The sequence below is a fragment of the Vulpes vulpes genome, chromosome X (genome assembly GCF_048418805.1).
Source record: "Vulpes vulpes isolate BD-2025 chromosome X, VulVul3, whole genome shotgun sequence".
Lineage (NCBI taxonomy): Eukaryota > Metazoa > Chordata > Mammalia > Carnivora > Canidae > Vulpes > Vulpes vulpes.
In genome coordinates, this window is record NC_132796.1 from 119220386 (window position 1) to 119235799 (window position 15414).

General features: G+C 43.0%; 1 protein-coding gene across 8 annotated transcripts in view; it reads left to right on the forward strand.

The window, feature by feature from the left end:
• The window catches only part of ZNF185 (zinc finger protein 185 with LIM domain), a 76829-nt gene that overhangs the window by 45295 nt on the left and 16120 nt on the right, over positions 1-15414 (forward strand). For 7 of the 8 annotated variants that reach the window (XM_072744470.1, XM_072744465.1, XM_072744469.1 and 4 more), the window contains 2 exons: positions 1398-1487; positions 6599-6796. In XM_072744470.1, the coding sequence (XP_072600571.1) occupies positions 1398-1487; positions 6599-6796 (288 nt within the window). The remainder of the gene's footprint in view (positions 1-1397; positions 1488-6598; positions 6797-15414) is intronic. The other variant, XM_072744468.1, reaches the window with a different exon arrangement.

Consider the following 15414-nt stretch of genomic DNA (forward strand, 5'->3'; position numbering starts at 1 on the left):
GAATACAAAGGGATGCTGCTTCTATAAGTGGCCACAGGCCCCAGTAATAATAACGAGAACAATTTAGCACGTGTTAGGGCTCAGGCATTATTCTAAGTACTTGGTGTCTACTAGCTCATTTACTCTTCTTGGAACACTTACAAGGCAGACACAATTATCATCCCCATTTCACTGATGACCAGATTGAGGCCCAGAGAAATCAGGTGATGTGTCCAAGGTCATATAGCTGGGAGGTAGAAAAGTGCTGATTTGAACCCAGGAAGTGTGCCTCTAGGGAGCCTACAGAGTGCCCCGGTCTCAGGCAGCTGTGGGATCTAAGTGAGTCTTGTGCCTTGAGCATTTTGTTTGAGCAGGCCTTCAGCTCTCATTATCTGTTGGGAGATGGAAGACATCCTTTTGGGAGGGAATGGACATACAGACACAAAGTTCTGAACCCAGACCAGGCTTGGATCATTCTACAGACTGTTCAGCTACTTGTTTTCCCCCTTTCCTGCGTAATCAGGATGCACATGGTGCCAACTCTCAGCCTTGCAATCCCAGCACCTACTTACAAGGACCCAAGCTGAAGTGGCAGAGGGGACACCATTGGGAGGCAGAGCTTGGGAAGGGTTGCTCCTGTAGGGACTGCAGCCCAACCCACAAAGGAGGAGTCAGGAGTAGGAATCCCAGGGACAGCCAACGGCACTATGAGGCAGCACGGGAGGTGGTTGAGAGGGGCACATGGTTCCAGAGGTGCTAAGGTGCAATGGGAAGGGGTTGTACAGTCCTATGCAGTAGGCTTCTGTCCTATTTCACCTACCAGTTCACCAGTAGGAGTGGCTAGTTTGCTCTGGGTGTGTGGAGCATTTAGTAAGGAACAATCTTCTTGTACTCCCACACAGCCCCAGGAGATGTAGGTCAGGCAAGGATACTAGGACCCAAGACCAAGATAAGACGTCCCCCAGGGACCTCCAAGCTGATCAGGGGCAGTGCTTGATCTTTTTTATTTTATTTTATTTTATTTTATTTTATTTTATTTTATTTTATTTATTCATGAGAGACACAGAGAAAGAGGCAGAGACACAGGCAGAGGGAGAAACAGGCTCCATGCAGGGAGCCTGATGTGGGACTTGATCCTGGGACTCCAGGATCATGCCCTGGGCCGAAGGCAGGTGCTAAACCGCTGAACCACCCAGGAATCCCAAGTGCTTGATCTTGAACTCAGGTGCTAAGGCCACAGGACACAAGATGTTATCATACACAGTGGCATCTATACCACACTAAGAGCACAACTGAGAGGCCATCCTTTACTGGCAGATGTAGGTTCCCCTTTCCTTTCCTGTGAGAAGGCAACTAGGAAGGGCCCCCAGTATCCTTTGGTCTGAGGCCTTATTGGGCATGTGTGCTTCCTCCCTCAGCTCCAGTGTGACTTTGGCCTCTATTGGACCAGCTTATTGGAAGAGTGACAGTCCAGCAGACCTGGAGGATAGGGAGGCACACCTGAAAGGGTAAGGCATCAGGCAACAGTGCTGAGCAGCTCAGGTATGCATTAGCCTTTGGCTTGGAAGGTGAGGCCAGCAAGGCCTTTGAGCTGGCCGGAAGCATGTGGCAAGAGCTAGAGCCCCAGCTAGAATCTTCTGGCCTCTGCCTCTGGGGCCACAAAGCTTTCTACTATGCCTTGTTGCCACCATCCAAGAAGTCTTCCATAATCAGGAAGTCAGTCATTCTTTCAGTCAGCAATCACTCAAATGGCACGTGCCCTGTGCTGGAGGCACACAGATATGGCTGATAGGAAGCATAGCCTGGCCCAGACTGGAATAATACATTATGCAGGAGCAGGGAAATGGGAGACTCAGGACAGCTTTGTAGGGTAGGTGGCTTTTGAGCCAAATACTGAAAGGTGAATAGAGGTCCTTCAAGCAAAGGGAACAGGATGTGCAAAGAACTCCAAACACTCTGCTATTTGCTGGGCACTGTATGTTGTCGAGGGTGGCTACTACTTTGGATCCTTGGGTAGTGGTAGAATAGAAGGCTTGTCAAGGTATGAAGGGGTTGATTGGCCTTTAATACCAGACTGGGTGATATGCTATATGTTGGCAAATTGAACTCCAATAAAAAAATAATTAAAAAAATATCAGATACCATTAACGACAACAACCACTTAACTTTGGTTCATGTAATGTATGCAAATCCCTCTACTCACTGTGTCTTATACAGTGCTCCCCCACAATTCTGTGAGGTTTGCACCTAATTAGAATGACGAAGAAAAGTCTGGAACCTAGGTATCTGTACCTCCTGGGAAGAAAAGTGCTCTGGAAGAAATAGCCAGGGTGCTGAAGTAGAGTGGTGGCAGTCAGGAGGCCTACTATTTATGTGTGGTAACTCAGGCAAGCTCTTGTAAAGAGGAGAAGGAATCAATTCGAGGATGAGCAAGGAGAGCAGATACAGAACTGCAGACAACCCTCAAAGTGGGAGCATGCTAGCATGTTCCAAAGCATAGAGTGGCTAGAGCCTAACCAGTGACAGGGACCATGAATGCATCAGGGCTTTTGTAAGCTATGAGGTATGAGGTCCTATTATGTGGCTTTTTGGGTTCAAATTGCATTGGCAATTAACAGAGTGAAAATTATAATGGACACCTATAGTGTGCTTGGCTGGATGCTTTACAATCTTTCCAGCAACCCTATGAAATGAATAAGCTGGGGAAACTGAGAGATTAAGTGACTTACCCAAGTGTTTACAAGTGGCAAAGCTGAGTTACAATGCAAGAGCCTCTTAAAAAAAAATCTTAAGGAAAAACTTTTAAAAAACCGATTTTATGAAATTTGTTGTTTGAACCTTATTCTCAAGATCCAGAGCCAGTAACTCATAGCTAGTTAACGTGTAAAGCACCCTGTCTGCATGATGTCATCTAATATTCCCCGAACCTGGGGCAGGATCTGGCTTCTTCTTACACAATATGACAATGGAGAAAACTCTGCCCTTGAGAATCACCAGGAAAGTGTTTTTTTTTTAAAAAAAAGCATCATGAGCCCCATGCAGAGGTTTACATTTAATTGTTCTGGGGTGGCTTACGCCATCAATGTCTTCTTAAAAGCTCTTAGTTTATTTTCATGTGCAGTCTAGGTTGAGACTCGTTGTCGGCTTCGCGCATGCGCTTCTGATTGGCACACGCAGAGGCGCGCGCCTAGTGGAGCGCGATACCGCCTTCTGCGCGCCTGCGCGGCGGGAGCTCGCTCGCTGAAGCTTGTGTTGCGCCTGCGCCTACCGCCATTTCCTGCACCGCGGAGCTCAGATCGCAGTGCCTATCGGGAAATGCGACCTTCCTCAAGCGAAATGGCCGCCCGGGACTAGAACAGCCTCGGTGTAGCTTCTCCTGCTGCCGTGCTGGTTCTGGCCGCTAGATGGCGCGCGAGGATTATAAATGGGCCGGACCGTCCGTCTGGGGCTGCCTGGGGCTCTGGCTGCCCTGAACCCCGCTGGCCTGGTGAGCTGTGGTGGTGCCAGCGACCGTGGGGTTGCAGCAGGCCCCTCTCACCCTGTGTGGACCATCGCCGCAGTCCCGGCGGAGGCGGGAGAGAGGGAGCGAGCTGGGTGCCCGCTAGGAGCCGAAAGGGGCTCCTGTTCGGCAGGGTGACCTCGACTTGGTAGTCTCTGGCCTCTGGCCATTGGCCACTGATCTCAGAGCTGCCCTGGGGCAGGGGCTGTGCACACACGACGAGGGCAGCTGATCCTCCATCCATGAGGGATCGCCTGGCAGATCTGCCAAGGCAGGGCTCTGTGGCTCTGTAGAAAGATGGCTTAATTCCCAAGAGTTGGGTGATGAAGGGTGAGAGGGGTTGGCAAGGAGATCTGGTGAAGCAAACTGTCCAAAACTTGAGGAACTCTTCCCTATTCTAACTTGATCTTGCTTCATTACATGTGCACGAAGAGTCCTATCGTGTGGTCATCAAGAACATGTATTCCTGTGTATGGGCTCACATGGAAACTCACTTACTCACTATGTGGCCTTGGGTATCTTCTCATCTATTCTAACCAAATCCAGGCTCATTCTGCTTACTGCAAGATAAGCCACTATGTGGAGAGGCAAAATGTTAGGGTCAGGAAAGTGACTTTATCAGGAAAGCCAGCAAACCAAGAATATGGTGGACTGTTATCCTAAGGAACTATCTTCCCTTGTAATGGAATTCAAGCTTCATTAAAAAAAATAAGCACAAGAAAGTTAGCTAAAAGGAGAACCAAGAGGAGATGGAGTTAAGTATGCACAGTTTTGAGTAAACAATGGTTCTCAATCTTAGCTGTAGGATGCCTATATGCAGGACTGAACAGAAGTTTCTAACCTATACGTCACAGTAGCAAGGAAAATAGAAGCAATATGGACTCACACATGGTAAGCTTCTTCCTGTTATGCTCTGTTGGAATTTTCTTACCTATAGAATAGTGGTAATAGTAGTTCCTACCACACAGGGTTGTTGTAAGGTTTAAGTGAGTTTCTTCGTGTAAAGCATGTAGGACATTTCCTGGCACAAAGTACTATGTCAAACTCTCCTTTTATTTAAAAAAAAAAAAACCTTCAAGCTAAATAAAGCAGCCCCAAAGGATTGTCTCCTACTAGAGCTATTCAAAAACACTGGAAAGCTGGCTGCTGTACCCCTTTACAGTTTTGTTGGCCTGATTTATTTTAATAAGACACAGAATAGTTCATCCCCTCCCCACCAGACTTTTGGTATTTTTGCATCTAAAGCATAGACTGTTTTCCTCTTTGTTATGTTGCATGTCTGGGCTTTCCACATTGATGTTCTTTATGCATGAGGAACAGATAAATTTTAAGCATGTATATTCGCTGTGGACAACCATTGTCAACCAGCAGAGGAGTCTTTTAGAGGTAGTGTAAGAATGGAAGAGGGTGTTATCTTCCATGTGGAGAGTGTGACTGTGTCCAGAATTGGCAGTAGCTGTATTAGGCTACTGAATCTTTGATCGAGGTACAGCCAGAAGTATTACTTTGTCTCTCTCTAAACAGTTGACTTTCAGCCAATTCCTCAGTGGCATGGAAGGCCTCCTGGGTATTACATTGCTCAGTAAGATTCCTCTGACACTTTTACTAAGTTTTCCTTTTTATAGGTCACATGGATTATACCTCCTATAATAGGAATTTCCTATTTGCTTTGAAGCCTAGGGAAAGGGAACCTTATTCATTCACTTGTCCCTGTGTTGCAACAGATGCCTAAATTACTCTTTGCAGAAAACCTTGACTTGATTCACAAATTGATGACAACCTCTGTTACCATAATTCTATAAGACAGGAGATTGGACAGGATTCTGGTTAAATACATGGCAAAGCTAGTTCAGGGCTTACAGAGGCAGGAAACAAGCTCTTTAGGCCTTCTAGATCTGTCTTTGGCTCAAACATGTATGTCACAGGTAGGGGTGAGGTGAGTGTGTCAGGATATCCTACTGGCTAAGGGACTAGCATTGTCTGAGCAGACCACTTTTGGTATCTGGCTGGTTTGCAGCAGACCATCATGGTAGAAGCATCACAAAGAGGCACAACACCCACTTGTCTGCAGATCTACCTGGGCACCTGGAAGTGGTGATAAGCTTATTATCCCTGCTGGGGCATTTAGGTTCATGTCACTTGAGGCTGAGGCTGAATAATCACATTGCTTCCAGGGCATACTCCAAAAGCATGGCCACTGCTTCACTTGTTATTTCAGCTTGAAGGCAGGGAGCATACCTATTATGGGATTAACTTCTATGAATAAAGAGTCCCAGGGCTAGAGGTAACTGGTAGTGTTATCTTCTTGTCTCAGGGTAGCCCCACCAGCGATTGGAGGCATGCTGCTGATGTGGAGAGGGTTGAGTTCAGGTTGAGCCAGGATCAAGGTGATGGTGAACTAGATTTTTCTTTTGAGAGAGGGAGAGAGGCAGAGACACAGGCAGAGGGAGAAACAGGATCCATGCAAGGAGCCCGATGTGGGAATTGATCCCAGGTCTCCAGGATCACACCCTGAGCTGAAGGGAGGCGCCAAACCACCGAGCCACCCAGGGATCCCCAGATTTTTATTTTCTAGAATGCTAGGCTCATGCTGTCAATAACCTGACTCAATGTCTTTGGCCTATTGGGCCTATAACATCCTCGAGGCCTCTCAGCAGCAGCGCCATCACACATAGAGGTCATGGAGAAGGCACCAGGAAAAAGAACAGGGCCCTTGGAACCACCTCAGATGGGGATGGGGATGAGAATGCTGTGCAAGTGTAGGTGTGACATGAGGCCAGGGAGGAAGAAAGATCTCCTATAAAGCTTGACATGTAGGATAGCTGAGAACACACTTCTTCCTCACCAGATTCAGGGGATGGCAAAAGAATAAGAAGTTCAGGCTTTCTCTAGGATGAATGAGGACTGCTTTTGTCAGTGGGAGGGGGAGCAGTAATGCTGAGATCCTTCCAAAGAGGAGAAAGTCTGGTTTCTGATGTGGGGGCTATACTGGGCTCTTCTCTTCCTCATCCTCTGGAAGAGGAGCCCACGATGGCTACAGGAGGTGGCATCAGCAGGTGGTAGGTGAGGAGGGACTGATCTCAAAGCACTTGCTCCATAATTATACTTACTCTTCCTCAGCACCTTGGCTGGTTCTGAAGAGAAGAATGTGGCTGCTAAGGTGGCAGAGACCTGGGAGGAGAAGCCCACAGCCCTGAGAGGGGGCCAGAGAGACCCAGCTGCACTCTCCCAGCAGCCTGAAGCCCCCAGAACCCCAAAGCTGCAGAGCAGCCCCAGAAGACCTGAGCAGCTTGTGGAACTCGACAGCCAGGCCAGCAGGTAAGGTTAATGCTATTCTGGGCCCTTGCCTGCCTGAGCTGAAATTGTCAGGGGCCATGACCCAGGTAGGACTCACTTTTGTTTTAAATGATTGATTGATTGATTGATTGATTGATTTAAGAGAGTGTGGAGGAGAGGAAAGGGTAAGAATCACCAAGCAGACTCTCCACTGCGTGTGGAGCCCAATGTGGGGCTCAATCCCATGATCCAGAATGGGTGACGGGCACTGAGGGGGGCACTTGACGGGATGAGCGCTGGGTGTTATTCTGTATGTTGGCAAATTGAACACCAATAAAAAAATAAATTTATTATTAAAAAAAAAAGAAAAAAAATCCCATGATCCATGAGATCATGACCTGAGCCGAAACTAAGAGTTGGATGCTCAACTGACTGAGCCACACAGGTGCCCTGGGTGGGATCCAGTTTTACCCCATGATTATGCCAGTGCCTGGCACTCACACACCCAGATGCTTAAACTTCTGCCCCATGAGTAGAGTTAGGATGGTGATTCCTTGCATATGAAACAATGTTGAGGGGCTTCCTGTGGTGCAAATAGCTGGGATAGTGCCTATGATAGGAGCATATGTATGCATGTATGCACCCAGATGTAAGAAACCTTGGCTAATTCCTGACATGTGGAGCAGAAAGGAGGTTTCCCAGGATGGGCATCCCAAGTAGGATGGGGGTTATTTGTGTGTATAAAATGGTCCTGTCAGAGATGGAGAGAGGAGAGAGAGAGAGAGAGAGACAGAGAGAGAGAGAGAGATTGGTCTTGTAACAGAAGAGGACCTGAAAAGGGATATTGAGAAGGAAAGTTTTGGACAAATGGAAGAACCTGAAAAAAGTCCCATCATGGAAACCAAGGCAGACTGAACTAACTTTCCAATATGCCCTTAAAAAGGCACAAATTTGTTAAAATGGAGTTTATGGCTGCCTTAAGCACGAGGCAGGTCAGGGGAGCAGAAGGGTTATGGTTGGCTTACAGCTGATTGAAGAAGTAGGCACTGAGGTGGTGAAGTTGGTGGAGGAGTACAACTGTTTCTGAAATGTTGGCCAGGAAGTGATGGAGATTGGGTGCGTGACCATATAAATCAGTTATAGGATGATGGGGATACATTTCTTTTTTTTTTTTTTTTTTTTTTTTTTATGGGGATACATTTCTAAAGTGTGTGCTTATGTGCCCAGGGAAGGAAATACACTCTGGGTAAATAGAGTTTGATATTTGAAGAAAGAGTGAGCAAACCCAAAGGTGAAGTGTCACTGAATTTATGGTGAGGGCTTAGGGTGGTATGTTCTAGAGCCTTGGGGAGGAAAGAGATGGCTCTATTTTAGAGACAGGAGGGAAGGATGAGTACACATGTAGGTTGGAGGGCAGTGGAAGGCATATGCAGAGTAATGCGGGCTACTTGATTTTTTCTGTAAGTTAATGAGCCACACAATCTGTAATTAAACCAAATTTTACTTAATGACTAGTAGATCATGTACTAAGTACTAGGGATACTGACAAATAAGATTTGGTCCTTGACCTCAAGGAGGTATGGGTAAAGTATGATAGCAGCAGAGTAGGACTATGTGACTTGGTTGGCTTCACTGAATCACAGAAGGCTTTGCAGAGGTGACAACTTGATGTTCCTCTTGAAGAACTTTGCGAGAAGGTGAAGGGGAGGGGCCCAGGAATAATGGGAATTTCCTGTACTAAAGGATAGATGGCAGTGTTGCCTGCTTGAGAAGCACCCTGTGGTTTGATATGGCTGTAGTTTATGGTGAGAAGGCAGTGGAAGAGTTGATGTTGGGCAGAGGGTGTACAGGCAATAGTTAAGCTAGCAGACCTGAGGCTGTTCTCTTTAGAAAGGGCTGCTTGTAATATGTGCCTCTGGGAACTTGCAAAGATAAACAGTTCTCTACACTGATATGAACCTTTCCCTAAATGATAAGAGATAAGGTAAGAGTACAAACAGTAAAAAAAAAAATGCAAACAGTGTACTTTATGCTGAATCTCTGCTTGCCTCCTGGGAGTTGGGAATTTTGGTACATGCCAGGCAGAAGATGCCCATGTGACCAGTCTCCACGAATAATCCTGAGCTGTGAATGAAAGCACTGCCTTTTCCTTTCACTGATTTTGCTTGGCATCCTTTTATGGTCATAAAATCTTAGCCTTGAGGATGACTATATGTTGAGTCTTGGGAGTACTCCTAGTGAATCACTGACCCTGGGGGTGATCTTAGGGACACCAACACACCATATCAGTCTAATAAAGGACAAAAGGCACATGATCACAGATGGGCAGAGTCAGATCTTTATGCCTTAATAAGGACTTGGACTTTGTGCAGAGAACAAGGAGAAGTCAGGAAAGTTTTTTTTTAAATCGTTGTAAAATTCACAGAACATAAAAATTAGCATCTTAGCCATTTAGAAGTGTCCAGTTCAGTGCCATTAAGTACATTCATGTTGTATGATCAATCTCTAGAACGCTTCCTGTCTTACAAAATTGAAATTCTATCCCCATGAAGTAACTCCCCACCCCCTTCTCCCCACCCCCTGACATCCACCATTCTACTTCCTGTCTCTATGAATTTTGACTACTCTAGGTTCCTCATAGAAGTGAAATCATGCAGTATTTATCCTTTTGTAACTAGCATCTTTCATTTATCATAATGTCTTCAAGGTTCATCCATGTTGTAGCATATGCCAATATGTCTTTCCTTTTTAAGGCTGATTAGTATTGCATATCGTAGACACATTGCATTTTGTTCATCCATTCATTTGCCAATAGATACTTGGGCTACATCCACCTTTTGGTAATTGTGAATAATACTGCAATAAACATGAGTGTACAAATATCTCTTTGAGATCTTGCTTTCAGTCCTTTTGGGTATACATCCAGAAGTGGAACTGCTGGATCATAGAGTAATTGTTATGTTTAAATTTTTTGAGGAACCGCCTTACTGTTTTCCACAGTGGCTGTTTTCTACCATTTTACATTCTTATATACAGAGCCAGAAAAGTTTTAAGCAGAGGAGTGATATGGTCAGAGTGGTGCTTTAGAGTGAAAGTGGGAAGAGTAGAGGCAAGGAAAAGAGCTACAAAGTGGTTCCAGCCCACCAAATAAGAGATGAAGGGGCCCCAACTCAGTTACTAGCTATGAATATGGAGACAGAAGTACGAAATAAGTATAATGGACTCAGAATTGGGCAACTGCTAAGACTTGAGGGAGCAGTGAGGGAAAGGGAAGTGTTAGGTCAGAAAGCCATATTTTGTGGTTCATGGGCCAAGGTGCAGTGTGTGACCCCTTCTGGCCCAGGTTGTGGGCAGGTTATTTCCAAGATATCACTTTACTGCCTGGAGCCAACAGAGCAAATGCCCAGTATGTGGAGATACCAAGCCAAGGCAGCACACTCAAACAAATTGTCAGACAAGGGCACCTGAGGCAAGGCTCTGGCTTGCAGATGAAAGTTCTGCCTAGGCCAACCTGGACAAGTTGCCCTGGCAACACTGTTTTATTTCCAAGATGTGCAGCAACACCCTGCAAGTGACCTTCCTTTCTTCCTCCTAGTAGTCCAAATCCTGGAGTGTGCTGGGTAAAACTATAGACAGTCTTCTTTCTAGAACTGGCTGGCTTTTTTATTTACAGTCTTTAAGTATGACCACTTATGGCATCTCAGTAGATTAGGCTCATCAGGAAGAGTGCCATTTGGAATCTGTGGGCCAAGAGATTAAGGAGCACTACTGCTAACAGTCCAAAGTAGCAAACAGTCCCTCAGCCCCAGTCTCGGCATGCACCAGGAGGAAAGCCAGCCAGTGCAAACCTACTAGTGGACAAGGCTTAATTAGTATGAGATTCCAGGAAATGCAGAGGGAGGCAGAGGGAGAACTGCAGGGATGTAGGCAATGGTAACAGCAGAATTGTAAGAAGAGTGGACAGAGGATTGGAAAAATCCTTGTATTTTAGAATGTCTGAATTGACCAGGTTAAACTTTTACAGAGCCCATACAGAATAGAAATTTCTCCTGGGTAGGCCAGATATTATTTCACATGGGGAGAGTTGGTGTAACCCAGCAGAAGAGTATCAGAGGACAGTCAGTGCTAAGTGTAAACTCTTAGGCCATGGGAGGTTGAGTTCTTCTTTCAGTTTAGCAAAACTTTAATTTTTTAAAAATTTTACTTTTAAGTAATCTCCCCACCCAACATGGGACTCAAACTCTCAACCCCGAGATCAAGAGTCTTATGCTCCACTGACTGAGCCAGTCAGGTGCCCTGGCAAGCTTTAATTTTTAGAGTTCATTAGCTCTAGCATTTCAGATGACCAACAATGATAAGGACAACAAAATTGAGAGATAGAGGAAGACCTTGTTGGATTTCTTAGATGACTTAACTGACAAAATGGATTCCTGAGTCAGTTGAAAGAGCCAAAATCCCCCATGTGAGTGTACTTGTTCTAACAAAAGTTTAGCAACATTAGTGGCCCATTTATTTATTTATTTATTTATTTATTTATTTTTAATCTTTTTATTGGAGTTCAATTTGCCAACATATAGCATAACACCCAGTGCTTGTCCCGCCAAGTGCCCCCCTCAGTGCCCATCACCCAGTCACCCCAACCCCCCGCCCACCTCCTCTTCTAGTGGCCCTTTTAAAAGGGGAGTTTTCAAGCTAGTGAGAGAACAGATATATGGTAGTAAGAACATATTTAAGTTACATTTTAAAAATGATTGAAATTACGACTGGTAACATTGAGCTGTTGTTGTTTGATGTTGGGCAATGCAGCATCAGGACTCTGAGAAATGTTGCATATCATGGACACTGAAGGTACTAACAAATCTCTAGGAATTTTATATGATTTCTGAAATATTTATATAGTTTAAATTTTACTCCTTAAAATTTAATTTAGGGAAGTCTCATTATTATTATTATTTTTGGATTTGACAATGCTTCCCATAAAATTTATACAATATTAAATTAACCTAATTAGTTTTACCATTTCTCTTGTTAAAAAGTGAAGAAACAAATAAACTGTCCCTCTGGGAAATCCCAAAGTCAGTTTTAGGTGTAAAAGATATTTCAGACTTTATTTTGAGAAGGCAAAATGTCAAATATTATCAGGAGGTTTGAACATTTGATTAAGATTATGGGATAGTGAGAAATAATACTATCTATTAAATCAAAGTGATGAAAAATTTAAAGTAAACAGGAGATAACATGATTGTAAAGACCCTTAGCTCCTTTAAAATTAAGGCCTTTTAAAAATAATTGAGGACAGAGGCACCTGGGCGGCTCTGGGGGTTAAGTGTCTGCCTTTGGCTCAGGTCATGATCTCAGGGTCCTGGGATGGAGCCCCATGTGCAGCTCCCTGCTCAGTGGGGAGCCTGTTTCTTCCTCTCACTCTGCCCCTCTGCCTGCTTGTGCTTTCTTTCTCTTTCAAATAAATAAATAAGATCTTTAAAAAAATTGAAGACATGATAATGTCAACATAAAGAATAGGACATTAGTTTGATAAGACATGAAAACTTACCTTTTTAGATAGTGTTAACCTTGAAAATAAAATAAGCAGTTATTTTACCAGCAAAATGGGTTTAGTTGGGAATAGCAGAGAATTTTAATTCGGGACACAAAAACTATAGCAAAACCAAGACTGAGAACAAAGGAGAGGAACACTTTTTTTTTTTAAGATTTTTAAAATTTATTTGTTAACGAGAGAGAGAGAGAGAGAGAGGCAGAGACATAGGCAGAGGGAGAAACAGGCTCCATGCAGGGAGCCCGATGCAGGACTCGATCCCGGGATCTCGGGATCATGCTCTGGGCTAAAGGCAGACACTCAACTGCTGAGCTACCCAGGTGTCCCTACTTTTTTTTTTTTAATAGAAGAAAGGTAAACATAGTGGGAGGGCATATATATATATATATATATATATATATATATATATATATATAGTCCATTGGAATAAACTGCAACTTCTAAGTGTAGTGGCTTCTCATTGGCTGAGTTGTGACAGTCTGTCATGGGTTTGGCTATTGCCAGGCAAGGAGAAATCTTCCTCCTGCTGGAGTAGTAAAATACAGGCTTCTTCCTGTTGCTTTTCAAAGGTGGGAAGAAACAGTAGGACATGAGCACTCCCACTTCTGGCCTCCTGACTCCATTTTAGTGCAGTTTCCCTTTATTAATTTCCACAAGAGATTACTGAGGAAAAAAGAAAGACTATTAGCCTTTTATTTAAGACAAGGCCAATGAGCCAAGAAAAAAAAATTTTTTTAAAGATTTCACTTATTTATTGGGAGGAGTGGAAGAAGGAAAGGGAGAGAGAAAAAATCCCAAGCAGACTCCGTGCTGAGTGCAGAGCCTGACATGGGGCTTGATCTCACGACCCTGAGATCAGGACCTGAGCTAAAATCAAGAGTCTGATGCTTATCAAGCTGAGTCACCCAGGTGCCCCAAGAAAATCTTGCTATTTTAACAGAGAGAAAGCCAAGTTTTAGTTTTGTATCACTACAATATTTGATACTAGAGCTCTTTTTGAAAATATTATAAGTAATCTCACTAAACTTAAATAAATTTTGACCAGGAAAAACAAAATTTCTTTTCTGTAAACCTTTTATAATTAAAAAAATATCCGTTCATATTTCATCTTGCAAAAATTTTAAAACCACTGGTTATTTTATTTTAGGACAAAACTATTCCTTTTCCTTAACACAAACTTACTTGCATACTTTACAAAGTTGTTTTCCTTTGCCATTATTACTTTTAGTAATGTCATTTATACATTGATTACAATTTTAACTATTAGTAACTTCTATTTTACAGAGAAAACTAAGAGGTAGATCATTTTGAAATGTTTCTCGTATACCAGCATTTTACAATAGACTAGTAAAGCTTGTGAATATATCTCATACCATTTTATAGTTATATACTTTTTTATAGTATAATTTTTCAGTGTGGGCAAATGAAGAATTTTTTAGCAAATCTATCTACAGCCCCTCTGTACTATAAAAAATAAGCAGCAAATAGTATATAAACTTAAACTTAGGCTTAGTAACTAATGTTTCAGTATTTTATCTCACCTAGAAATGATCTAGGTAGTTAGTGAGTATCTGTTAATTTAATTTAGCATGAATGTAAGGTTTTACATTTCCAAAAAGATCTTGGAAACTGTCTTTAAGCTGACATATTATAAAACATAATTATTGTTGAAATAGAGTTTGTCAGAATAATGACTCAGTTTGATTAAAAGCTAATTTATATTTTTGTAATCCTTAGCATCTAGTAGATGTAATACTAGCTTATTTGGCTAGTAAACCCATTAAGTTTAGTAAGATTATACTCCAGTAAAGTAAAAATATGTGCTTGTATTATATGTAAGGTTGATTACTCACAGGACATGGCTGTCTTTATTAAACTAGTCTTGTTTGCCAAAGATCTAGCTAAAGGTTTTGAACTTGAATTTTTAAAACATTTGGGATAGTTTTTATAAGAATACTGGTTTTTTACATTCAAAGTATTAGAAATTGTTTAATTTATGAAAGTCTTAGTAATATTTAATTTGTGTAAATGCTTATTTATTTCTAAGTCATTTGGAATAGAGGATAAGGAGCTCTGTAAGTGAACTTGGTATACTTTTCAGAGATAGGAAAATATTACACATATATAACATATATTTATATATATATAAACATTCAGACAGACATGAAAAGAGATCTCATAGCTTTAATTCTAAATTTTCAGCCATGAGTCAGTTATAAACACAGAAACACAGAACTCACTGGTTTTATATAAGCATTGGCTCTCATCGTTGCCCCACTTTATTTTTTTATGAGAGTTGTGTTTCTGGCAGATGGGACAAATTGAGGTTACCTGCTCAACGTGAAGACTAAAGCTTCCTGCTAATTTGTAGAGGAGGTGGCTTTTAAGACTATTTTTTTGTCCTGATAGTAATTGTATGGAGACTGTAGACTAAGTTTGGAGTGATAGACCAAGAAGAAACAGCCCTTGGGGTGTCTCCAAGGTTCATCTACCTGGATAGAATATCCAGAGCATTTCAAATTAGGTTTCTCAGCATCACGTGGTTGCTTTTGGGATCCCCAAGATTCTGGAGAGCTCCCAGTGGGGAGAGGGGCCTAAAGGACCACATAGTGGCACTAGGCACAGATAATTTGGGATATTGGGAAGCAGTAGTAGCTTCAGGGGAGAGTTAACAAGGAAAAGGGAGTGAAGAAGTCACAAGAGTGAGTGTAGACAGCTCTTTGTTAATGTTTGGCTGTTGTCCGGGAGGAAACCGAGGAAACCGAGGTTGAAAGGGGCCTTTTTGTTTATTTTAAATGGGATATTAAAGGGATGAACTTGGGCAGCCTGGGTGGCTCAGCGGTTTAGCGCCGCCTTCAGCCCAGGGTATGATCCTAGAGACCTGGGATTGAGTCCCACGTCGGGCTCCCTGCATGAAGCCTGCTTCTCCCTCTGCCTGTGTCTCTGTGTCTCTGTCTCTCTGTCTCTCTCTCTGTCTCTTATGAATAAATAAATAAAATCTTTTAAAAAATAAAAATAAAGGGATGAACTTTTGCTTCTGCTTCTACCCCACTTTCATCTTCACTTGATGGAAAGTGTAGAACTGGCTATATGGTCAGACTGAGCA